Genomic DNA, 1,217 nt, shown 5'->3' with positions numbered 1-1,217 from the left:
GGGGGTCCTGAGGGGGATTTGGAGGGTTCTGAGGGAATTCTGGGGGTCCCTGAGGGATCCCAAAGAGATTTTGGGGATCCTGGGGAGATTTTGGGGGTCCCTGATGGGGATTTGGGGAGCCCTAGGGGGATCCTGAAGGGGATTTGGGGGGTCCTGGGGGGGATTTTTGTGGTGTAACCCCACCCAAAGCACATTTTTGTGGGGGAAGAGCCCCCCCCGAAGCCCCCAGACTCACTTTTTGGGGGGAGGCACCTTGGAGAGGGGCTGCAGCACCAGGTCCACGTGCAGGGGCTTCTGGGGGGGCTTCTTCTTCCTCAGGGGCCGGCCTGGGGGGGTTTGGGGGGGTCAGGGCACCCCAAAATCCTGAGGGGGGGGTCAGGGCACCCCAAAAAACCAAAATTTAGGGGGAAAAATCTCACTTTTGGGGGTGCTGCCGGTGTCCAGGAAGAAAAGGTCCTCGTTGGGCTGCTCCGAGATCAGGCCCCTGGAAAAGACCCCAAAAATGAGGAATTTGGCACAAAATTAAAAATCCCACTCCTCAAAATTAAAGATTCGTTCTAAATTTAAATATTTAAATCAAAACTCAGAGATTTGGTTCGCAATCAGATGGATTTATCCCAAAATTAGAGATTTATCCCATAAAATGAAAGATTTCTCTCAAAAACTTAGAATTCTGCCCCAAAATTAGAGACTCTGCCCCTCTGCTTAAAGATTCAACCCAAAATATGAAAAATTCACCCCAAAATTACAGATCCCGCCCTAAATTCAAAAGATTTACTTCAAAAATGAGAGGATTCACTCCAAAATTAAAAGTTTAGCCACTCAAAATGACAACTTTCTCCCCCCAAATTACAGATCCCTCCCCAAAATTAGAGATTTACCCCAAAAATAGAAATCCCCCCTCAAATCTCTCTAGGACCACCCCCAAAACCCTTCCCCACCCCCCGAAATCTCAGTGAGACCCCCCAGATCCCCTCAGGACACCCTAAAGCCCCTCTGGGACCCCTCAAATCCCATTGAGACCCCCCAAATCCCACCGAGACCCCCCTCAGATCTCCTCAGGACCCCCAGATCCCCTCAGGACCCCCCAGATCCCCTCAGGACCCCTCAAATCCCAATGAGACCCCCCAAATCCCCTCAGAACCGTCCAAAGCCCCTCAGGACGCCCCCAATACCTTCAGGACCCCCCAAAGCCCCTCTGGGACCCCCCAAATCCC

At 52.0% G+C, this 1,217-nt stretch overlaps 1 protein-coding gene across 1 annotated transcript in view; it reads right to left on the bottom strand.

Annotated features, from left to right (window-relative positions):
- Positions 1-235: 235 nt before the first annotated feature.
- NOP53 (NOP53 ribosome biogenesis factor) overlaps positions 236-1,217 on the bottom strand; it is a gene marked incomplete at its 3' end in the record, with an annotated part of 1,429 nt that continues 447 nt past the window's right edge. Inside the window, exons 2-3 of the mRNA XM_041470169.1 lie at positions 420-484; positions 236-326 (exon numbers count right to left, since the gene is read on the bottom strand). Coding sequence (XP_041326103.1) covers positions 236-326; positions 420-484 — 156 coding nt within the window. The remainder of the gene's footprint in view (positions 327-419; positions 485-1,217) is intronic.

This window comes from Pyrgilauda ruficollis, unplaced genomic scaffold (genome assembly GCF_017590135.1).
Source record: "Pyrgilauda ruficollis isolate IOZ18807 unplaced genomic scaffold, ASM1759013v1 scaffold2401, whole genome shotgun sequence".
Lineage (NCBI taxonomy): Eukaryota > Metazoa > Chordata > Aves > Passeriformes > Passeridae > Pyrgilauda > Pyrgilauda ruficollis.
Note: the sequence above shows the minus strand (reverse complement) of the source record. Positions and strands in the feature narration are given on the sequence as shown.